At 35.3% G+C, this 25,356-nt stretch overlaps 1 protein-coding gene across 2 annotated transcripts in view; it reads left to right on the forward strand.

Annotated features, from left to right (window-relative positions):
- The window catches only part of KHDRBS2 (KH RNA binding domain containing, signal transduction associated 2), a 546,913-nt gene that overhangs the window by 483,680 nt on the left and 37,877 nt on the right, over positions 1-25,356 (forward strand). For both annotated transcript variants that reach the window (XR_005030941.2, XM_036916275.2), the window contains exon 7: positions 15,458-15,540. Coding sequence is in view for 1 of the 2 variants with exons in the window: in XM_036916275.2 (XP_036772170.1) it covers positions 15,458-15,540 (83 nt within the window). In the remaining variant the exon portion in view is untranslated. The remainder of the gene's footprint in view (positions 1-15,457; positions 15,541-25,356) is intronic.

Below are 25,356 nucleotides of genomic sequence, written 5' to 3' on the forward strand. Positions count from 1 at the left end.
ATTATTATTGTAGTAGATTCTATTGTACATTTGATATTGATATCAAAATAGTAATGAAAATGTCTAGAGGAAGAACTTGACATTGAAAATGTTCCATCTGTTAACTCTTGAGGTGAAACACAATGCTGTCTTTTCCATTTTAGCAGAGTAATACACTGGCCTTCAAAGTTACAGTTTAAAAAACATTCCCTTAAACTCACACTTATTTGTGACTGATTTCTCTATACATTCCAAACTTTTTCTTGCTTCTGTTGTCTCTTGGCTTCTATACCCATCCACAGTCCATAATAGCTTCCACATTCAATACAGCAGTTTCTTCCAATAACCAATGTCAAGATTTGTACAAACCATGAGCAGAGTCTTGTGTAAGAAACTGCATCAAGTTAAGGCTGATGCAATGAGGCATTAAGATATAGTCCATACTTGCAGGATAGTTACTTCTATGAGTTCATAAAATCCTACACTTTTGTGGCTCTAAATGTAGTCCAGGTTTATATCCCTCAGTTCCCAAACTTATATCTCAATTTAGAAAGTAGCAGAAGTTACAGGAAGTAATAATAGGCTCACCTGCTCACTTACTGGACATTAAATCTACTGCACACAAAGGGCTGCGCCCTGGTGAGTTCTCGAAGCTGTCATGTTCTCTCGTCCCATGCATGAATAATGAAACAGGCCATCGATGTATTTTCTGTGGCCCCCACCAGAAGCCCCAGATCAGGTGTTTTGTTTTAATGCAGACAGCTTCTAGCTTCTCAGCTTGCTGAGAATTCCAGTTAAATTGCTGCCTTTTTAGTCCTCCATATCTGTGATTTTACCTCTGGCTACTGTAACAAATGCCCACAAATTTGGTAGTTTAACACAATAGTACTTTATTCTCTCCCAGTTCTAGAGGTAGAAGTCCAAAATAAAGGTGCTGGCAGGGCTGTATTCCCTCTAGAACTTCTGGAGAGGGTCTTCCCTTGCTTTTTCCAGCTTCTGGTGGCTGCCAGCCTTCCTAGGCTTGTGACTGCATCACTACAGTCCGCCCTCGTGGCCACACTGTCTTCTCCTGTGTGTGTGTAAATCCCCCTTTGCCTCGCCATATTAAGGACAGTAGTGGTGGTGTTTAGAACCCACACAGATTATAGTGGATAATTCCCTCAGCGCAAGATCCATAATTACACCTGCAAAATCTTTTTCCCAATAAAGTTGCATTTATAGATTCCTAGGATGAAGACAGAGATGTATCGTTGGGAGTCATTTATCAGTCTTCTGCACTGTTTTACAATACACATTCATTGCAGGGGTGGGTAACAGATTTGAAGCATTTTCTGCATGTCTGCCATATCCCCACCCTCCTTCCAGCTCCTTACTTTCTTCTCTCTCCATAAAGCTTTGGGAAGAAGATAAAAATCCCAATACTACACAAATATAAGCAAAAGATCCTCAATTTGCTCAGCATAACTGTTTATGGCTAACTGTCTTAGTGGGGCTGACCATGAGTTACAGTCTTTTTTTTTTCTGCTTAAAAAAAGATGTTTATATCCATTCTACTAGGCAGTTATGTTTACTTGTCCAAAATATCATGCTCTCCCTTCTGACAAGTGCTGATTATATCATTTGGGAGTTGCCAAATCATTTAAGTCATAATCTCTTAGCCCCCAGCAATGATGAATGGTACAAAGAGAAGCATGTGATCCATGCCAGTCAGAGTTCTTCTTCAGGAGCTTGAACACTAGAGCTGAGGGAGGGACATTTTCTCTGTTTGGCTGGCCACTGAATACTGTGACTACAGAGCAGCTGGTGGCTATGTCCCCTGCCAAGTGGAGGTATCCAAAAGACAAAGGGAGGTGAGAAATTGGAAAAGCAGAACAGAGAAGAAAAGAGAGGGGGAGAGAGTAAGGAAGAACAATGGGTGGTGTGTTGACTGCATTTCTAGAGCTGTCTTCCCTTCCTTTCTGTGAACTACCAATTCCAACATAGTTCTGGCCAGTTTTCTGACACCTACGTGTCATGAATAGAATACCTGTGAATAAAACACCCAGTGAAAGAGGTTAGGCTCCAGCAAATTCTACAAGTCTTCTTTTAAATTTCTGTTACTATATTTTAATTCAGAATACATTTTCTCCTTCAAACAGTGCTATGAGCCTGGCCCTCCAGAAAGCCTACCCTGACTACTTTATTAAAACATACATACTCGCTGCCCCTGCTCCAAAGACTTGGGTCTATTTTCTTCCATATTATATATGTCTCCATATAGCATAATATATACTCAGTTGAATCATTTTGTTTATTCCCTGTCTCCACTTTAAACTACCAACTAGAACATCATCTCAGTACATGGAGAGGTTTCTGCCTTATTTATTCCTGTATTACAGTCACTGGACCGGCGCCTGCCACCTTGCAGGTGCTCCAAATATATTTGTCCAGTGAAATAATTAGGTTTTCAGCTTGCTAAGGTTTGTAATCAAAATGATAATATTAGAGAAAGCTAATGGAAAGAATGTTTAAAACTAATGCAGTTAACATATTGTGTTGCCTAATATTTTAGTTATAATTGTTTTGGATATTTAGGCTTATGGAAAAGCAGATAAGCATTTAGAATCTGAACAAGCTAGGTCAAATCTGGACTGCCATTGATTTATCTGTGAAGTCTTAAGCAGGTTTCTGAAACCCTATGAACCTTCTTCTTTTCACCTATAACATGGGAAAAGCAATCCTTGCAAGCAACCTAAGTGCTATTAATGCGCTGAGTGGGAGTCTCTAATCTCTGAGTACTCTGGCCTCTCTACTCTCTGACTAGACATGTCCCAAACTCCATCCCTAGACTCTTGATGTCTTGGGGCCTTTCCACCCTCTCCTGTGATGTCTGGTGTTTACTTCCTATTATGGCCTGAATTGTATCCCCATCCCCCCAGATTCTCATGTTGAAGCCCTAATGCCCAGTAGCTTAGAATCTGACTGTATCTGAAGACAGAGGCATGCAAAAGGTAATTAATTTAAAAGGGGATTAATAGGTTGTGCCTTAATCCAGTATAACTGCCATCCTTATAAGAAGAGGGAACTAGGACCCAGAGAGACATGAGGCAAGTATACAAGAGTACGTACACACAGGGCAAAGACCACGCGAGGAGGACGCAATGAGAAGGTAGCCGTACAAGCCAAGGACAGAAACTTCAGTAAAAACCAAACCTGCTGAGCTTGGACATCTAGCCTCCAGAACTGTAAGAAAATTACTTTCTATTGTTTAAACCACCTAGTCTGTGGTATTTTGTTATGGCAGCTTTAGCAAACTAGTACTCTTCCACAAGGTCCTTCTGCCACCGGGTTCCTCTGTCAGAGTTTGCCAATTTGGTTAATCCCTTGAATTGAATTAGCAGCTCCTGCAGCTTTTCCAAGGGGCATTCAGCACTTACTCAGCATTCAGGTATTATATTTATTGACCAAAATTTGATGTAGTCCATCATGAACAGCCTTGTGTCATTTAGCTGATGGCCCTTCCCTCTCTTCTCTGAGCATCTTTCCCTTCTCTGTGTCACAATATAATGTTCTGAGCTCCTGCCATTGGACAGACCCTGCTGTGAATGACACCCTGATAAGTTTATTCCATACCAAATTCGTACTGCTTCTGCCATAAATAGACCTTACTGACAGATGGGTTATCCCCAGCTCCCTGGAGCTCAGGTGACTGAAAGTGCACACCCAATATCCCTTATGTAGGGATCAATGTGTAGAAGCTATTTATAATTGCAACACTTAGAAAACAGAATATAAGTTTTGAAAACATACGTATTGGAAAATGCAGGGTTATCCAAGAACTCCAGAAGTTGAGCCATGGGTCCTTTAGGTAGCTAGGATTTTACTTTATAAGTAATACAATAGTATATTCAGTTGTAAAATGGGGATGATAAAGTAGCAGCCTCCTAACAAGAAGTAGAATAATCTGTCTAAAGTTATAGCACCCAGAATATGTCACTCCAAATTACTTTACTATACTACTATGATATATTGTAATATAAAATTTTATATTTGTATATTCTTGGCTGTGGTAATAATAGCAATGATATAATTACTATCATTGTTTACTTTGTTCTTCATACAGACAGATCATAACACCATTTATATGCAAGGCTACTCAAGGTAAAATCAGAACTGGAAAGAACTATAACATTTGTCAAATTTGACTATCCCTGTGATGATTTACTGCTTCCTAATAAAGAACTAGGGTTCTTTTCTTTCTTTTTTCCTCTTTTGGTCACAAATGAGGAGAGGCAGTTATTGTTTTATTTTACTCCCTGCTAAACAAGGAATCTATGAGAAAGAGAAACGAAAAGGAGACATAGACTCGGGAAATGTACTGGTCCGGGCACACTTGCTGTCCCGAGAAGCGGGGTAGAGATGGTGAGCAGAGCACCAAAGGCGGATCAGGGAGTCGGACGGGGGTAACTACCTACCTGCCTGCGTGTGAGAGTCAAGAGCCAAGAATGTATAGCAAGTATAGCAAGAAAAGTGGACGTTCAGAAAGACGAAGCCCACTATGTGCTGCGTGGCTAAAAGCAGCTTTAAGAGGTTGAACAGAAATCCACCCAGAAAGGGCCTGAACCCCGTTCACCGGCTTACTTTTCCCCCTGTTCTCTTTAAGATCAATTCTTACATAAGCCTCACCACCATCAATCTGCTGCTTTCAGTTCTGTTAACATTTGCCATCGAAACAGAAGTTAACCCTTAATTTCTAGGCCTCAGATTTGAGCGTTTCACAGATGTTAAAATGACCTTTCATCTCTTCGGATGCTCTTTTCACTTCCTGTGTTCTTCTTCCTATATTTAAGATCCTCTTTGGGCCAAGAATGTCATTTTGTTGTTGTTCTTTAAAATAATGAATAATATCACACATGAAGTGTTTCTAGTGTCTTCTACCCTCTTCCACACAGTAATCTTACATATGCTTAAAATAACTTATTATCAATTTGGTGTTGAAAGCCTCAAGCATAAAACCCAAAGGTCATTCTACAAGTTTCTAAAGAAATAAGGAATATAATAGAACTGACAACATAAAATTCTGCTTTAAAATAGCAGTCTTTAAATCATCAAAGATTCAGACATATGGGTCTATTTTTTTCCCTCTTTTGTGGAGTCTTTAAAATGATTATAAGAAAGGCTAAGCACAGAGTCAGAAAACGTTTTGCATTTTCCCCAAGTTCATTGCTCTTTGCTGTTCTTTGGATGTTTACATAGTGAAATGTTCTCAGAACCATTAAAGATAAATATGTCATTAATGGTTTTTTCATTTCATTTTTGAATACTCCCAAAGAAGTTAAGTCTATAGAAAATGCCCTCTAAGTTCCCAGTCCATCTCATCCACTGAAAAGTAAAATCACTCAAAATCCCAAAATAGTCAAAGGTAATTCTGCAATGAGACAGGAGAAATTGAAGAGGGAGTGGATGGCAGATTCAAAAGACATTTTTTTTTGTTTTTATTGCTTTCAAATTGTTATCATTTATAAAATCTAAGTCCTTTGTCTTTTATCCCTTTATGGTTAAGTTTGAACTGAAAGTGAAAACAAATTAATAAGTTTCTGGGCAGCTCAATAGTTCATATATATTTATTCACTATGGCTTCAGGGTCCAATGTGGTAGCAAGTAGCCACATATGGCTACTTAAATTTAAAATTAAATTAATTAAAATTTAAATAACATTTAAAATTCAGTTCCTCACTCACAGTAGCCACCTTTATGTGCTCAGCAGTTACAGCTGACTAGTGACGACCACAGGGGGCAGCACAGAGCATGGAATGTTTCCATCATCACGGAAAGATCTGCTGAACAGTACAGCACCAGTATTTATGAAGTCTCCAAGTATGACATACAGGAGGAATTCTCACATTGTAAGCCAACACAATGTTACATTTGGAAAGAAATTAATCATCACAGAGAAAAATGAAGAGTTAATAGAGTAATGTAGCAATTTTTTTTTGATCCTTGGATAGAAATTTGAGTCTCTCTATGACGAACTGACATTTTTAGCCAAATAGCTGCATCTGGTAGTTACCATCGAACATGTGAAAATGTTTAATGAAACAGAATGTGCTACACCATTATCTGAAACATTTTTAGACTGAAGCTTCACATATAACTAGTCTGGTTGCAGTGAAGATGAAGGGCCCCTGGCTGCTCAGCCCGCCTCCAAGACAGCCCGGGGTCACCAGCCCCAAGGAGATTCTGAGCCCTCTTTAAGCAAAACAAAACAGAAACAGAAATAAATAAATGAACTCCTGACCAGAGGAGTGCAAAGTAGTTGAAAATGTAGAATATTAGTGATCAGAATTAAACCTAATTCAGCAAAGGCCCCTCCCTATTCCAACTGTCAAAATAAATACTTTATTATTAATAATTTCATTAAGTTGAATATTTACGTTTTCTCCATGAAAATAAGCACTGCTGAAACAGAAAACATACCAGAAAAATAAAACTGTGAATGGTGTCACGACTAAGAACAGGATCACGTTTTAGAAAACACCTCATGTCTTTCACTTCCAAGTATCATAAGGTTAAAGATGAATAGAAGGTCATTGTCATACCTTAATATAGTTCTAATCATAGGAATAGCAAAGGTATTAGAACTGCCTTTCAGGATAATAATTTCTGTTTTTATGGTACCATGTAATGGGGAAAAAATCACCATAAAAACAAAGATTACTTACCTGGTTTGTATGAAACTATTTCATTTTGATATGCATTTGCATGATGAATAACTTAGTAGAAAGAGATAGTTGTATAAAAAGTACCAAAATTGCTTTATTTATCAATGTAAAGTTAAATTCTTAAATTGCTTTGTAGTTGAAAAAAATACTACTAAAGATCAGAACTCAATTGTTTTGGGGGAAGAAATATTTAAAATACTAAATTTTAATTTTAAATTATTTTTAAAAATTACATAGATACATCATGCCATCATAATCTGTGTTACCAGCTATAAAATCCTTGTTTAAATGACCGAAACTGCTCAGTGAAATAATCCAGGCAAGAAAGACAAACACTGTATGATTTCACTTATTTGTGGAATATAAAAACAAAGCAAAACAAAATGAACAGAACATCAGTAGACTCATAGACACTGAGAAGTAACTAGTGGTTACCATAGGGGAGGGGTTTTAGATTCTGGTTTTTTTATTGGTTTATTTTTTTAATCTGCTGCCATACAGGTTAAACCAGATCATTTGAATCAGATCAGCTACCATATTTTTAGCAGCTTTTTAGGCGTTGGTTTCTTATAGCCTAAAATAGCAAAATAAAAGAGAGAACAGCAGCCTCAAGGCACTATATAGATTATTAGAGGTAAAAACGAACTTTAAAAACAAAAAAGAACACTCTCTCCTTCTGTGACCAACCCACTGGATTTCTATGATCCAAAATATATTAAGATATAACAATACTCTTCTATTCATCATTAGCTTATTGGTACTTCTGAGTGAAAATGAGTTGATTTCTCAAACTTGATCCTTTCTTGATCATAACAGCATTTACCACCTTTATCTGTTTGTTTTTCCATTGAGTGAGTTAGAAGGTTTTAGAGACCTATACCTCGGCTCTATTCTGGAGCAGTAATGATGCCTACAAGGTGAATAGCGCTATTAAAATCCTTTCTATTTTATAAGAAACTCATCTATACAAGCATCAAACAGGGAATGTATGATAAAAATATAGGGAGATATTCACATAAAAATAAAACTTTTAAGAACAGAAACTTGAGAAAGTACAAAAAAATCCATGATTAAGCAGATATAATAAGCATGGATCATTTATATCCTGAGGGAATATTGACTATTAAAACATTGGCATTTCATGTTTAGTTTTTATTTTAATAGTATTTCATGATTTTTTTTATTTGGATTAACATTAAATGCTTTTGTAGTAACAGGAGTTCATATATGCAGTGGACATGCTATATACATTTCATGGTTTAACTAAGTTAGAAAAGGAATGTGTTTATAAGAATGAACCACACTTCATAAAGAAAGCTAAATGTCAAGTTCCTATCTGACCTGTTAATTACATTCAATAACATTAAAGGGCAGCATTTGCAAATTGCTTCTGTACCTAGTATTTTATTGTTTAGTGCCGAATTTATGATCTTGACCCTCACAATTAAATTACTTAATTTTGGAACATTTTATGTTTCTTGATTGTATGCTTGACTTTATTTTCTTTTTCTCTCAATTGTATTAGAAAATTCCACATTATTTCCTTTTAATATCCACTGACCTTTAACAGAAAATAAAACCCAAAATGAGAATAATGACCAAATGCGAAATCTGTCACCAATGCCTATTAAATTTAAAAGTCTTCTAAGAAAGTGTGGGTATATAATAGAGTCAGGATGACATTTCATATCATTTAAATTGCCAAATGATTTCTTCTGGAAGCCACACTAACTTACTAGCATCACAAGACATTTTTGCTTCTCTTCCGTTGATAAAAAGCATGTCAGTTTTATAGTTTCTAATATTAGTATTAGGTTGAACTATAGGAAATTGCCAACATTTGACCATTTTTGACCTGCAAAAATGGCAATTTCATATGATGCAACTTAACTTCTTAAATACGTAGATTCATTATAACCACCATTAGCCAAACTGTTGGTAACATAATATAATATTTTGGAAACATATATATTTTCCAAAGTATGTGGTGAGAGATATTCAAAACTATTTTGTATGGCTATTCCCTTTTCTGAGTTACAAGAAATCTTCAAAAGCTCTATAAACGAGTGCTGATTAGAAAAAACTCTATATCTAGAGGAAATCTAATATGTATATTGTCTATGTTCCCATTTTTGTCAAAACTTTTGATTTGGTGTCTGTGTGGCAGTAATGTACACATGATACAGTATAGCCAGAGATGCTCACAGATCAATGTTAAGAAAATACATTGGATGGGGATTTTACAACAGGCCTTTCAAGAACTAACATTTTTTTATAAACTCAAGACTGATTTCCCTTTTAGACTGGGGTCATCTTGTAGAAATCATGATGATACAGTGGACCCTTGAAAAACTATGGTTTGAATTTTGCAGGTCCACTTACATGCAGATTTTTTTCAATAAAATATTGGAAAAAATTTTGGAGATCTGCAATAATTCAAAAAAATTTTCTTTCTTTAGCTTACTTGATTGTAAGAATACAGTGTATGTAATACACATAACACACAGTGTGTATTAATGAACTGTGTTATCAGTGGGCTTCTGGTCAATAGGAGGCTATTAGTAGCTAAGTTTTGGGGAGTACAGTGGATTTTTGACTTGCAGGGGTTGGTACCCCTGTCCCCTGCATTGTTCAAAGGCTAGCAATTTATTATAGCTAATGCTTGTACCTTTATTTCCTAGTGCAATAAAGACCAATTAAAGGGGGAAAGAGGGGCTTATAACACTGTGCTATGTTGAGCATGGTGTCCCTAAGCTTCTCTCCTCAGTAAACACTGAACAATGGCTGTTCATCTGACATCTCTCTGTTAATGACTTCCAGATCTTTAGCCTAGACTGGATAAGCCTCAAGTCCCTTTATCTGATTGCCTAAAACCATCTCTGCATGGCATCAGGTTATCTTCTATTCTTTCTTCCAGGAGAACTCTTAATCCTCTTTGGAAGAAAATGCCATTAGCCAAAACCTTCACAGGTTTCCCTAAACAATATTGAGAGTACAGTGAAAACCTTCAAGGCATGTTATAAACAGTATCAGCCCCACAAAAACCAAGAGGGAAAAGTAAAGACACCAATGATTCAGATGTTGGAGTTGTCATCCTGTGTTTTACAGTGGTGGCTATGATAATATGTTCAAGAAAGTAGAGGGAAAAATAAAGCCTAGTCCCAAAAAATTAAATTTTTTTTTAAGAATCAAAGGGAAGTTACAGAAAGCAGATCTATATTTTGTCATTCCATTGCGAGAAACCTTTCCCTGGCTTCCTTACCTACAGGACTATAGATGAACTCCTTACCATGTCATAAGAAGCACTTCAGACCTGACTCCTATCTACTTCTTTAGCCCAACTGCCCCCATTTCTTCTGCATTTTGCGCGTTAGTTAAATCCAACCACTTGCAGTTCACCAAACACAGTGCCTTCTTTCATGTTGCCCTGCATTCATGTTTGATGTTCTTGGATATTGGAATGGTCTCTTGCTACCCATTTGCCCACCTAGAAATATGTACTTATCCACAAATAACCATCTCGAATAAGACCTTTCCTGAAAAATTCACCCGCATACCCTAAGAAAGATTTAGGCATTCCTTCCAATATGCTCCCATAGCACCTATTACTCTGTTGAAACACTTTCCACTCTGGTTTTTCAGTATTTTATACATTTGTTGGCCCTCTAGTAGGCCAAGAGCTGAATTGCTCTGGTTCGTGAGATCCTTTGTAAGATTTTTAGGAGTTCTTTGAATTGGTTTTTAAACGCAACCATTATTAAAAATTAAATTATATAAACTTAAAATTCAATAAATTATATTAAAGACAAAGATAGTTGATATTTAAAACTCATTATTATATAATTAATTATTTTATTACAATCTGTTCTAGGTTATTATGTCCTTTGTATCTCTATGGTGGAAATAATTATAATAGTGTGCTACTGTTTATCTCTCCACAAATCTGTTTTTAAGGATGTCATACTGGTAGCTTGTCAGCCATGGTAAGAATATTTACACCACAGATACTGGCAAATGCTAAAAACCAGGATCTGATCTTTGTGACATTGATTATGTAAAATTAAATAAACTAGGGAGAAAGTATTAATAATGCAGATTTAACTTAAACATGCATTGTTTATAGCCTTTACAACGTGACTAGAACACAAAATTAAACATATATTCTAGTATGTGAAAATCATTGTCCAGTTCAGAACAGAGTTGCTCACATCACTGTCAAAGGAGTAAAGTTCCAACATACATATCTAAGATGCCCCTTTCATTTTATTTGCCAACATGAATGAAAGTTTCAAATGACATTCATATCAGAATTATACGTATTCATTAATACAGGGTTATCTTTTTTGCTGAATTAAATGGTAATCAAGTATTTATCTGTGCTGTAATTTGTTGTGATATTCTAACAATAGTTTTTTAAAAAACTGATAATGGATTTTGCAAAAGATATGAAGTACACTGAAGTTGTATGTGTATAAAATTTAAAATCAACGATATATTTTATCTGTAAATTGTATGCTATGAATTTTATTTTTATTATCAATTAAATATAAGATTTATCAGCAGTACACTCATAAATACTGAGAAGTGACTAGTAGTTACCCTGGTGGGGGGGGGGTGTTGGAATAATTCAGGGTGAAGGAGATAAACAGGCACAGAAATTCTCAATCATAATATAAATTGGCCACAAGGATAGTAATACAGCATGAAAATTATAGTCAATGATTTTGTAACATCCTACTATGTTTACAGATAGTAACCATACTAGTGGGGGTGAGGATTTAATGGTAGGGGTAACTGCTGGACCACTGTGTTGTAGATTTGAAGCCAATATAAAATTATATATCAAAGATACTTCAATTAAAAAAAAAAAGAAAGTGTAAGAGCCAGAATTCAAACCTAAATTATCTGACAGTGTTAACCACTATGCCTTATTGCCTCATATACAGTATCACAGCATCAAGTAAAATATATATAATTTCCATGTTTCTGTATATATTTGTAGAAAAAGGACAAGAAGAAAACACACTAAAGTGTTAATGACTACTACTTCTGGGTAATGGGTTTGTGAGTGATTTTACACTATTTTTCGTACTTTTCTCCATTTGAAAAATTTTCTAAAATGAGTGTATGTTATGCAGATCATCAGAGATAATTTTTTCAAGGAACTAGAGCTACTCTTGGGACACTGCGCCTAGATTCTAGTGTCAAGAAAGCAAAATAAAAAAAAAACATTGATCTTGAAAATATATACATATATATATATATATGTAAGATTTTAAGTATAAATTAAATTTACATATTTTGAAAATGTATATATATTTTATTTTTATTTGTAAATTGTATGCTTTCTATCAGTAAAACTTATAAGGAAATTACATGTATGCACACACACACACTATACAAACATGCACATGATTTCTTGGAGAGGCTTTTGTTAAACATTTATCAGAATACCACAGGCTGGGAACCTCTCAAAGACAAGAATTATGTCTTATTCTTATATCTCTAATGCCTGGATAATAGGTCTTTTCGGTGGTTGACATAAAGTCCGATGAATTACTGTTATTTTAAGCTTATGTATAGAGCCAATATCATTTAGATTTGAAAACCCAAAATTGGTGCAGAAATCATTGTTCAAGAAAAGAATATTTAAATCAAAATGACCTCCTTAAGTGGAAAAATTAATAGGCTTATTAAGGCAGGCTCTGCCAGTTTCAGCTATGGGAAATTCCAGCTGTGCTGTTAACTCGTGTTCCACCGACAGGAGATGAAGCCTTAGGCTGAGAATAGAATGCTTAAACTTCACCTGTGAACCTTCTGTTTACAGATAAATAGTTGTTAATGTGTGTGTTTTGTTGGGGAGTGAGGGGTGGTGTAGGTTTGTAACCAAAGTTGAATCTTTTATAGAAGGGTGGGAAGATGAAATTATAAAATTATTCCATTAAGTAAAATAATAATAATAATAATAGTTATCACATAGGACAAAAAGATAAAATTAATGCACCAATCTAGAAGATCTGATATCTCACTAGTAAGAGTTCTAGAAAGAAAGAAGCACAGTGACATTTCCCAGGAACGGAAGATACAAACTTCCAGATTGAAAGAGCTCATGGAGCACCTAAGCAGAGTGAATGAAAAGAAACACAGATATAGGCACAGCATTGTGAAATTTCAAAACGCCAGAGATAAAATTTGCAAAAGCATCCACAAAGGGGGGAAAAAAAAGTGAAAACAAAACTAGGTCACATACAAGTAGCAGGAATTTTCAGCACCAACATGTAGTGGTAGAAAACACTGAATCAAACCTTAAAAATTCTCATTGAAAATCATTTTACAAGCTAAACTTCTGTACTCAGTAAATCAATCCAGTGTGGGACTAGAATTTTAAAGTTTGCAGTCAGGTACATGTTCAACAGAGTATCACAGATGCAGTATTCTTTCAAAAAATACTGAATCAGAATATAACTATGAGAATAATCAGACAAATTCAAAATGTGGGACAGTTTATAAGACAACTGATCTAGAGTACTCCAAAAGGCAGTGTGACTGTAAGCAATAAAAGGCTGGAGGACTATATTCTGCAAAAAAATTAAGCAGATATTATGACCAAATGCAATTCACAAACCCTGCTTGGGTTTGACTTTTTAAAAGGTACTGTAAAAGATATGCTTTTGACAGTTGCAGACATTTTACTATGAACTTCACAGTAAATGATAATAAGGAATTATTGTGAGGTTTTTATTGTTGCTGATGTAATAGTATTGAATTTGTGTAGAATATCCTTATATTCAGGAGATGCAAGCTGAAGTCTTTAGGGAAGAAATATCAGCTTTCTGGAATGGGCTTGCAAATGGTTTAGAAAAAAATGTACATAGAAAGTGAGATATAAATGGGACAAAAATGTCAACAATTGGCATACCTAGATAAGCAGATGAGTGTTCATTGTACTATTATTTTAACTTTTCTGTATAATTAAATCTTTTTACCCAAAAAACAGAAACAAAAAGGAGGAAGTATAAAACTAAAAAGAGAGAGAAAAAGAGAGGGGGAAAGAATGTAATTATTCTCTCCAATATACTTCTTAGTAGAGGTTATTGAAAGAGAGGTTTCAGGGAGAAAAGAGAGCCAGCATGAAAGGAAACTTGGTGAAGTGAACTCAACACAAACAGTGGTGTGGGGGAGGCTTCAGAAAACATCTCTGCCTTTAGCCCCACCAGTCTCGACCCGTCAGGCTGGGCAGTGATCTGGTCTGGCAGGAGGTGGTTTCTGTGTAACACAAGGAAATAATTGATTATATGAACTTTTTGAATATTTAGAAATATTATTGCTAGTTTACTATAACTACTGTGACAAGTGAAGATAAGTAATTCTAAATATGTAGTAAACCAAGAAACTAAGAAGAAGAATGAGCAATTACTAAATTTAGGAGAATAAAAACAGAATTGTATTAACCTATTTGGATCATTAGTGAGTAATAATTATTTATCATTACTTAATAATGTAGATATTGACTAACAAAAATTATGATGAGATTATGGGACTATATTAGGAAGACAAGTTTAGAGAAAGATACAGAGAAGAGTCTAAACAGAACTAAATCCTTAACAACCTGAATGGCTAGTAAGTAGAAAATGATCAAAATTCATAAATCAAGCAGCATTAATTTAACTATATTACTTCATAACAAAAACTTTAACACTAAAATAACAGGTGAAAAGGCTAAAAGAGAACTAGAAGTAGGACAAGATAAGGAACTGCTGCTTTTTGGACATGAGCCCTTTTTTATTTTCTATGGAATTAAAAATTTTTTAATATTCTCAAGCTAATTTCAGGGTATAAAAATATTATGTGCAGATTATTTTTTTTTAAGTACTGTTAGAATACTGAAAAGATCAAGTGGAGAAAGTACGCCATACCACAGAGCAAAAAATATGGTGACATGGAAATCATGAATGGGAAAGAAAAAGAAATTTAAGTCAGACTGAAAACCACACATAGAAGTAACAGTGTTATACAGAGAGTAAACCCAGTGGCATATAGCTGCTAGCTTGCTTTACGATTCTGTAATGACATCTCTGCATGAGCTTTGTTAGCATTAATTTAGTCAGGTAATGAAACTTTGCACAGAACATTATTTTATTGATAAGATTTAAAAACCATAGAATACTCTACAAAATAAAAGGTTTTCATTTCACTTCTTTCTCCCTCCTTCCCTCTACCCTTCTTTCCTGACTTCCTTTCTTCTTTATTCTCCCTTCTCTTACTTCTTTTCTTTTCTTTTCTCTTTTTGCAATGACCACATCTTTTTTATTTTACTGGAAGTTGACCATATTCTAAGGATCCTGAATGTTATGGTTTCTATATTTATTATGATTATTATTAGGGAAAGAAAAAAGAAATCTCCCACTGAGGTTATAGCAAATACGTCAGCACCACCATTAGGTTTTCACAGTTGTTTTTATCTACCCATAATATTTTCCCAAACTAAAATATTTTTAATTTCTTAAACTGTCTTCATTAGTGTCATTCAAAATTCTCAACAAACCCTAGAGTAGTATTGCTACTCCAATGATACACTGAATTTAATCATTAAAAGGTAATATGTGATCCATGAAATATTATTCAAAGTTATGTGGAAATCGTTAATCTAGTAAAAGCTGATGCAGTGTAACTAACCAAACATAAAAACTAAAGTATATAAAATCTCACTAAGCAAAACCAGAGCAATGTTAATCAAACTGATTGCTAATAGGCCTTTCTACCACTTTCTGCTTCAGGGGTATGATGATAGCTACGGGGGTGAATATGAGGAGCAGACCTATGAGACTTACGATGACAACTATACCACCCAGACGCAAAGGTAAGGCGTTTGCTGTCTGAAGCGCCCATGTCGGGATTCCTTCTAATCCTGCTATTTTGTTTCTTGTATCTGTTATCAGTTATAGTATGTGAGAGTTTCTCACAGTGATTTTTTTCCTTTGTCTTTTTCAATTATTGAGTTGCTTACTAGGCTGTGAGAGGTAAAATAATAAATAGCCTTATGATCGCTGATGATGAAAGAGGGTATTATCTTAAGACTAGATGCTTATCATACCCCATAAACTAATTAAACAGACTTGTATTTAACAAAATACTGTTATTTTTAGAGATTATTTTAGTGAATTCATAATTACCACAACAGTGAAAGCAAGACTCTCGTACAATGGAGCTTTTCCTTTTAAAATGTAATTTTCATTGGTGAAACAAAAGGTAAGGTGATGTTATTAATGCTCTGAAGAGAAGAAAATTCATAACATGTTATGGAATCAAAAATTCCTATCTTGATGGATCTCTAAATGACTGTTGATTATATCTCTTTAAATTGACTCAAAATTTCAGATATCAATGAATTTTTTACTTTCTTAAAATCATGTTTTTTGTGGTATTTTATATATATATATATATATATATATATAGTAAAATTTTCACATTTACGTTATAGTTGTATGAGTTTGGATAATACAAACTATCATGTAATCACCACCAAAATTAAGATATAGAGCATTTTAGTCAGTTCAAAATGTTTCCTTTTGTACTTTATAGGTAACAATTCCCCTTCCCAGGCCCTGGAAAACACAGTTTTTTGTCATTACAGTTTTGCCTTTTCTAGAATGTCATATAAGTAGAAGCAATATAATATTTAGCCTTTTCAGTCTGGTTTCATTACTGGATGTAATGCACTTGATATTTATTTATTCATGTTAATGTGCACCCATGTTTAATTCCTTCTTATTACTGTGTTATGTTTCATTGTAAGGATGTACGATAGTTTCTTTGTCCACACTGAAGGTTTTTTGGGTTTCTACTTATTTTGCAGTTAAGAATAAAATGGTATAGAACAAATGCATTCTTAGAAAAATCAATCACCTAAATTTTTTTCTGTAAAATGTTATAATATACAGCATTGACCATTTATTGATCAAGTTTATTGATAGCCAAAAAGATTTGGATGTTTTGTTAAGTAATAAGTGGAGGAGAGGAGGTGACAAAGAGGAAAAACAACTTTAAGATTGTTATGCAGTAGAACAAATCTACATGTACTGCATAACCATGCATTTTTCATGGCCCAAAGGACAGCACAGTGAAAGGGGTAAAAGGAAATTCTCTTTAGAGATAATAATATAAACAATTAGGAAAAAGATGAGTGAACTGATACCTTTAAGCTAATCATAACTTAAGATATCATAATGGAGATGGCCACCTTCAACTCGGAGTAACAGGTCAATTTGCAGTAGGTTAGGTAGAAAGTCATCATGAGTCAAAAGAGTTTCTGCTTCAGATAATATCTTAATTGTCCCAATTACACATTGGAACACAGCACTGTTCTTTGGGATGGGGGAAAGTTTCATATCACAAACATACTGAACAGAATACTGAATGCAAATTGCTACATATTTAAAACATCTGCTAATATTTTCATTCAAATTTCTAGTTCATCACTGTATAATAGTATCAATAAACTAGTGATAATAAAGCTCTGTGAGTTGTTTCAGAAACTACTAGGTAGAAAACATAATTACCACCCATTGCATATGCAACAAGAATAGAGTAAAATAATAATGTTTTGATGCTGTTCTGTAGAGCTATATTCAGCTTGTAGAGATCTGGGGATAATTTTCTGAAACATAGGAGCCTGCTGCTTCTTTCTTTTGTGAGATTCAAATGGACTTAAGTGACCCTAAAGATAAGGAAGAACAAATCAGGGATTAGGATAATTTATTTTTGAATATTCGAAAAGTGAATGCCAGAGTAATTGAACATAACTTATAAGTGAATATATTTTTTAGAAGTTATAAAATAATTTTGGAAAAACATTCTCTTGTTTTAACAAAGCATAATGTATATGTAAACAAATATTTTCTATTTATTTCTGCTACCTTCTCCTCCACATTCCATTTTCTGTGGCTAAAATTCTTTCCATTCTCCTTGGCCCAGCTCAGAAGCCAACTCTCCCAAAAAATCTTTCCTTAATCCTTTATTTGGGAATAATCTGCTTCTGCCCTGAATTCTAATAGCTCCACACCTATACTTCTCTATGGCACTTTTTCCCTCTGCCTTTCACTGGGATCATGGGTGTACCCACATCCCTTATCACTCTTGCCCAGAATCCTGGTCTGTACACCCTCATGTCCCTCACACTATCTATCATTGAGTTTTTCATAGGGTATATGCTGAATAAATGATTGTTGAATACATGAATATCAGGTCTAATATGAACCTACACTATGAAGATACAAAATAAGAGCCTCATCTCTCAAGGAGAGCACAATATTCAGAATTAAAAGTACCATATTTACAGAGAAAATCCTAATATATTTCTGTCTTAGTGCTAAACCAGAAGGATAAGAAAGCAGGACATGAAATTAGTTACACTGATACTGATATTCTTTATTACAATGATTAAAAAATACTTATTTTAGCCAAAACATATCCTCAATTCTAGTATAGTGTCTGGAACACTAGAGGTTCTGAAATAAAGATTTGTTGAATAAATGAACAAAAAAGTAAATGACTACATTAATGAATGAGTAAAATTAACACTTATTTCAGAAAACTCCATGAGGGAGAATTTTAAAATATAATAACAATTTGTATTAGAAATGGATAAACACTGAGATGTATTTCATGATGTATTAAATTCCTCACTTCAGATTATTTCTATTGATCCAACAATGCCCATGCAAGGTAAGATTAATAGTTCAGCTAAATAAGCACATATTAAATGATTATGTGTGCCAGAAAGTAAACTCTCCATACAGTGACAGTACTTAATCTTTAGTTTTTAAATATGTTTTAGTATTTGCTCCCAATAATTTCTTTGCAGTCATTTTCAACATGTGTATATATTTAAACAAATATATTATAAGTGAAATAATTATGTAATAATCAAGGATTAGGAATTAGAAGAGAGAGAAAGTTCATTTGCTACAAGAATCAGTCTGGAACTGTTTGTTTTGCAAACAGGTGGATTTTTAACTGGATTTTTAAAAGTATGACTTGAGTTTATGGAGGGAAATAGAGAAAATTTATTAAGTGAAATAAAGTAAAACATATGGGCAATATACCTGCTCCATCATTTACAAACAATATGGATATTATGTTGGCATTGTCTTGGTCAAAATCAGAAGAAATGCTGATTTAGATTTTTGAAAATAAAACAGCAGATTATGTGTGACTTGGCAGAACTGAAATAAAAATAAATTTTTAGAGAAAATGGTCTTTAATTGACTAGTCAGAATATGTGATTACAGAATTTGTGGAGATTATAAAGTAGAATCTGGCAGGTGCCTGAGTAGAATAATTGTATCATCGTCAATAGAGAGTCTGAGGGAAGTTCATGAGGTGACAGCCCTACAAAGGTTCACCTGGAGTTCAGAAGCTATAACAACTTTAATTAATCCCCAGTTGTCTTGTAAGGTGTCATTAGTTCTCCAAAACTTCAAATGGATCAGAAGAGGGACTTCACTAAAGATACCTTTGGAGGCAGCTCATCTAAGTGACATATTAAGGGGCTGGTGAAGATAACAACCATATGAGGGGCCTCTGACAGTCTTTTTCTCTTGCTCTGTGTCTATGAGGATAAAGAGCAAAGAAATGGATTGTTGAGTCTATTATACAAGCTTCAAGTTGCAGAACTAGTATTGTAGTTTCCAGGGAACTCAATTCCTTAAAATCTTTGGCTCAAGACAAGTTACATCCTGTAATTAACACCTTTAACTGGAAACAAATATCAAATTCTGTTCATGTTCTGAAACCCAATTTTTTATGCACTTCTCAAAGTCATTAAAATTTTCAGAGATCAATGCTCTGAAATCATGTAAATTTACAAGGTTTTACCAACCAATTAATTTTTCCCAATGCCCAAATTGAAGCAAGAATGTATACCAAACCAAAGCATATATATATTGAGAAAAAAAGTAACTTTTGGGTACTTAGATACACATTTCTATTCCAATTTTGATTTTTTTATTATAACAGCAATTTAATTTGGATGTGAAATGTTCAGCATTTATAAATTTCCTGTGTTATTTGGTGTTGTAGGCAAAATATCATAACAGAAGCCTTTACTTTCCTTGAAACATGAATCAGGTGAGAAACTCAATACAGCCTAGTAAAAGAATCCTCTTTTTCTATAGATTAATGAAAGAACTGCTAGGGGAGCAAAGATACATCACCCTCTGATATATAAGACAGTAGTTTCCAAAGTTTCCTAGAATGAAGACACTTTTTGAATTTCTTAACTGTCAGAGTCTACATAGTAGAGAGGAAAAATGAGACTTCAATTAGGATGATCTGAGGACTGTTTAATAAAGGAACTATTTTTAGTGGCAGAGTGTAGGGAAAACCACAAAGGAAAATGCCTTCCCCTGGGGCTAGCACACCCTTGTCAAGGTGTTCATGACCAAAACCAGGAACGAAAGGAGGACAGAGAAAGCTGTTGCAGAGGCAGCTTTTACTTCAGCCTAGCAGCCGTGGCCATCCCACAAAGAGGAAGTTCAGGAAGTCAGTACCCTGATCACTCTCCCCCTCCTTCCAATCTCCTGCCTTTGCTTCCATTCCCTGAACCCCTTATGAGTCAGAGGACCAGCAGCCAAGTAGATGCCGTGGCCATGAGGTCAGTCCCAGAGTGCACAGCACGCTGGAGGGAAGGATGTAAGTGGGAGGGCGAATGGAAGAGATCCAACACAACACCCAAAAACGGTGTCACACCCCCAACAACCTAGTAAGTGTACATATCAGTGTCAGTTGCTTGAAGGTACAATGACATGAAATTGCTAAGGAAACAGTGATGATTTTAATGACTTTGTATTTTATCAGTGAGAAAGCATCTGAATACTGAAACAAAGGCAGACTACAGAGTGATCATACAAATAGACATGTGGTGGACAGATGGGTTCTTGAATCCTACCTTGCACAACTCCTCAGCCCCACCAGTGCCTCAGAGCCCTCACAATGGAACCTCTGCTCAGTTGTTCACAGGCTGCTTGGAACGGATGGTTCATCATAACCTACTCATTTTGTGCGAGCTGCCAGGTCAATTGTTTAGGTCATTTTATCTCATTTAATCCTTGGAACACGTGAGGCAGAGAAAAAGGAAGTCTAAAAATGTAAAGTGACTTTCTCAAGTTCATTCAAGTAGTTAATGTTGGATTCAAAATCACGTCTGCTAACTTCAGAGGCCTTAGTCATGAAGACTAATGAATATCGTCCAGAAATCTAAACTGATTCATTGATTTAACAGACGTCTGTTATATACCTGAACAGGCTGGAGAGAATATGCATTTAATGTAATAAGAAGTATATGTAGTGAGTTATTTACATGCTCTTCAAAAAGGTTCTGACCAAAGGATACTTCTAAGCAAGAAAAAAAGAAATTATTTACCTATTAACTATTGCTTTTGAGCTATAAATTTAATGTGAGCCCTTGCATTTGATACTATGAGCATACAAAAATCTACAGCATAAGGCACTGCAGTTCCCCAGTAACTTAATAATAATTACAATATTAAGTATACAATGGCTTGTCCTATTCATTTAAGTGGTACTATATGCTATAAAGCGACTCACTCGCATTTAGTAATTCAATTCTCTTCTGTTCCAAACTATAGTCAGTGATGTGATTGAATTTATAGGTTATTGGATTTGAGATATTTTCCCATAGTTATTCTACAAATTAGTTGTACTTTCATTCCATCTACAGACCTCTGCATGCATGAACCTTGGATTTGTTATTGTTAGAATTTACCTCAACCAGATGAGAATCCAGGATTTTTTTGTTCTCATCTGCTATATATAAAAAAATTGTATATATTTGAGGCATGAAGGATAATTGCTGTTAGTTTTAGGAAAAAATCAATGTGCTTACTCAAATTATTCATTGTCTATTTCTTGTATTTGTTGATTCTTTTATTACTTTAAGGTTCAGTTCAGTACTTGCCAAAGTCATTAGTTTGTATTTTAAAATACATAGTCAAGACAGGGATTAAAGTTGGTGGTGTGAGAGGAGAGACAGAGGCTTCCTCCCAAAACTGGGTACAATTAGAAAATTCAATTGGCACAGCTAATCCTGAGAGAGCAACAGGAAAGAGGACGCATCAGACTGCACACACCTGGAGGATAGAGCAGACGTCACGGAACAGGGCACCAGTACCGCTCCCCTACGACCCCTGACATTGCTTCAAGGGCTGAGCAGCTCCAGAATAGAGCTTCTGGACACTAGAGAGCACCAGATACAAACATGAAACCCCAAAGGAACCTTGTAAAGAGTAAAATTTTTAATACAACTCCTGAGAAAAATTTAAATGATATGGACCTCGTGACTCTTCATGAAAGGGAGTTCAAAATAAAAATCATCAACATCCTAATGGAGGTACGGAAAGACATCCAAGAACTCAGGAATGAATTCAGGTCGGAGATCCAATCGTTGAAGAACACGATGGAGGGTATTAAAAGCAGGCTGGATACGGTGGAGGAGATGATAAATGAAATAGAAACTAGAGAATAGGAATACAAAGAAGCTGAGGCACAGAGAGAAAAAAGGATCTCTAAAAATGAAATAATATTGAGAGAACTGTGTGACCAAACCAAGCGGAACAATATTCGCATTATAGGGAAGAGAGAGAGAAAGGGATAGAAAGTGTCTTTGAGGAGGTAGTTGCTGAAAACTTCCCCAATCTGGGGAAGGAGATAGTCTCTCAGGCCATGGAGACCCACAGATCCCCCTACACAAGGGACCCAAGGAAGACAACACCAAGACACATAGTAATTAAAATGGCAAAGATCAAGGATAAGGACAGACTGTTAAAAGCAGCCAGAGGCAGAAATAAGATAGCATACAAAGGAAAGCCCATCAGACTAACATCAGACTTCTCAGCAGAAACCTTACAGGCCAGAAGGGAGTGGCATGATGTACTTAATGCCATGAAGCAGAAGGGCCTGGAACCAAGATTACTTTATCCAGCAAGATTATCATTTAAATTTGGAGGAGGGATTAAACAATATCCAGATAAGCAAAAGCTGAGAGAGTTTACCTCCCACAAACCATCTCTGCAGTCTATTTTGGAGGGGCCGCTATACATGGAAGTGTTCCTAGGGTTGGATAGCTGTCACCAGAGGTAGTAAAACCACGGTAGGGAGGGTGGAGCAGCTGATTGCAAGGCAAATGCAAAATTAAATTGACTATCGCCAAAGTCAATCAAGGGATAGACAAAAAGTACAGAATTTGATATCTAATATATAAAAAATGAAGGAGGAAGAAAAGGGAGGAGAAATAGAAAAGAACCTTTAGATTATGTTTGTAACAGCATACTAAGTGAGTTAACTTAGACTCTTAGACAGTAAGGAAAGTAACCTGGAACCTTTGGTAACCACGAATCTAAAGCCTGAAATGGCAATAAGTACATACCTATCTATAATCGCTGTAAATGTAAATGGACTGAATGCACCAATCAAAAGGCATACAGTCACTGAATGAATAAAAAAATGAGACCCATCTATGTGCTGTTTACAAAAGGCTCACCTCAAACCCAAAGACATGCACAGACTGAAAGTCAAGGGATGGAAAAAGATATTTCATGCAAACAATAGGGAGAAAAAAGCAGGTGTTGCAGTACTAGCGTAAGACAATATAGACTTCAAAATAAATAAAGTAACAAGAGATAAAGAAGGACATTACATAATGATAAAGGGCTCAGTCCAACAAGAGGGTATAACCATTATAAATACATATGCACCCAACACAGGAGCATCCGCATATGTGAAACAAATACTAACGGAACTAAAGGAGGAAACAGAATGCAATGCATTCATTTTAGGAGACTTCAACACACCATTCACTCCAAAGGACAGATCCACCAGACAGAAAATAAGTAAGGACACAAAGGCACTGAACAACACACTAGAACAGATGGACCGAATAGACATCTATAGAACTCTATACCCAAAAGCAACAGGATATGCATTCTTCTCAGGTGCACATGGAACATTCTCCAGAATAGACCACATACTAGGCCACAAAAAGAGCTTCAGTAATTTCCAAAAGATTGAAATTCTACCAACCAACTTTTCAGACCACAAAGGTATAAAACTAGAAATAAATTCTACAAAGAAAGCAAAAAGGCTCACAAACACATGGACGCTTAACAACACGCTTCTAAATAATCAATGGATCAATGACCAAATTAAAATGGAGATCCAGCAATATATGGAAATAAATGACAACAACAACACAAAGCCCCAACTTCTGTGGGATGCAGCGAAAGCAGTCTTAAGTGGAAAGTATATAGCAATCCAGGCATATTTAAAGAAGGAAAGACAAACCCAAATGAATAGTCTAATGTAACAATTATCAAAATTGGAAAAAGAAGAACAAATGACATAAAGTCAGCAGAAGGAGGGACATAATAAAGATCTGAGAAGAAATAAACAAAATTGAGAAGAATAAAACAATAGAAAAAATCAATGAAACCAAGAGCTGGTTCTTTGATAAAATAAACAAAATAGATAAGCCTCTAGCCAGACTTATTATGAGAAAAAGAGAATCAACACACATCAACAGGATCAGAAATGAGAAAGGAAACATCATGACGGACCCAACAGAAATACAAAGAATTATTAGAGAGTACTATGAAAACCTATATGCTAAGAAGCTGAAAAACCTAGAAGAAATGAACAACTTCCTAGAAAAATACCACCTTCCAAGACTGACCAAGGAAGAAACACAAAATCTAAACAAACCAATTACCAGCAAAGAAATTGAAGTGCTAATCAAAAAACTACCCAAGAAAAACAACCCCGGACCAGACGGATTTACCTCGGAATTTTATCAGACATACAGGGAAGACATAATACCCATTCTCCTTAAAGTTTTCCAAGAAATAGAAGAGGAGGGGATACTCCCAAACTCATTCTATGAAGCCAACATCACCCTAATACCAAAACCAGGCAAAGACCCCACCAAAAAAGAAAATTACAGACCAGTATCCCTGATGAACGTAGATGCAAAAATACTCAATAAAATATTAGCAAACCAAATTCAAAAATATATCAAAAGGATCATACACCACGACCAAGTGGGATTCATCACAGGGATGCAAGGATGGTACAACATTCGAAAATCCATCAACATCATCCACCACATCAACAAAAAGAAAGACAAAAACCACATGATCATCTCCATAGATGCTGAAAAAGCATTTGATGAAATTCAACATCCATTCATGATAAAAACTCTCAGCAAAATGGGTATAGAGGGTAAGTACCTCAACATAATAAAGGCTATATATGATAAACCCACAGCCAACATCATACTGAACAGCAAGAAGCTGAAAGATCGGGAACAAGACAGGGATGCCCACTCTCCCCACTGTTATTTAACATAGTACTGGAGGTCCTAGCCAGGGCAATCAGACAAAACAAAAAAATACAAGGAATCCAGATTGGCAAAGAAGAAGTCAAACTGTCACTATTTGCAGATGACATGATACTGTACATAAAAAGCCCTAAAGACTCCACCCCAAAACTACTAGAACTGATTTCGGAATACAGCAAAGTTGCAGGATACAAAATTAACACACAGAAATCTGTGGCTTTCCTATACACAAACAATGAACCAATAGAAAGAGAAATCAGGGAAAAA

Source organism: Manis pentadactyla, chromosome 16 (genome assembly GCF_030020395.1).
Source record: "Manis pentadactyla isolate mManPen7 chromosome 16, mManPen7.hap1, whole genome shotgun sequence".
Classification (NCBI taxonomy): Eukaryota; Metazoa; Chordata; class Mammalia; order Pholidota; family Manidae; genus Manis; species Manis pentadactyla.